Genomic DNA, 353 nt, shown 5'->3' on the forward strand with positions numbered 1-353 from the left:
ATCTCTCTCCAAGCAGATGAAGAAGTATAAAATACCAAGCTTGAACACATACCTTCAAGATTCCTTCAAGGATATTGGGCAATTTATGGTCAAAGATGAAATTTCCAACAATGCCCATGGCAGTCATGAGCACAATTGGGTTTAGGAGAACGTCTCGGACAATATACAACACCATCTGGCAGCCATTCTCTTTTCGCCGAGTAGAACTGCCTTCCTCTCCCTCTTGGCTGCTTTTGTGGCGTTTTCCGATCTTTGATGAGAAGAGAGGGTATAATGAGCTAAACTTTTTATGATCTTTTTCAAGTTTAATCTACTTCTCTGATAACAGGATTCCATAGCATAATGTTAATGAC

At 39.9% G+C, this 353-nt stretch overlaps 1 protein-coding gene across 1 annotated transcript in view; it reads right to left on the reverse strand.

The window, feature by feature from the left end:
* The window catches only part of LOC119586207 (integral membrane protein GPR155-like), a gene marked incomplete at its 5' end in the record, with an annotated part of 11,959 nt that overhangs the window by 4,623 nt on the left and 6,983 nt on the right, over nt 1-353 (reverse strand). The window contains 1 exon segment of the mRNA XM_037934908.1: nt 53-250. Coding sequence (XP_037790836.1) covers nt 53-250 — 198 coding nt within the window.

This window comes from Penaeus monodon, chromosome 21, assembly GCF_015228065.2.
Source record: "Penaeus monodon isolate SGIC_2016 chromosome 21, NSTDA_Pmon_1, whole genome shotgun sequence".
Taxonomy (NCBI): domain Eukaryota; kingdom Metazoa; phylum Arthropoda; class Malacostraca; order Decapoda; family Penaeidae; genus Penaeus; species Penaeus monodon.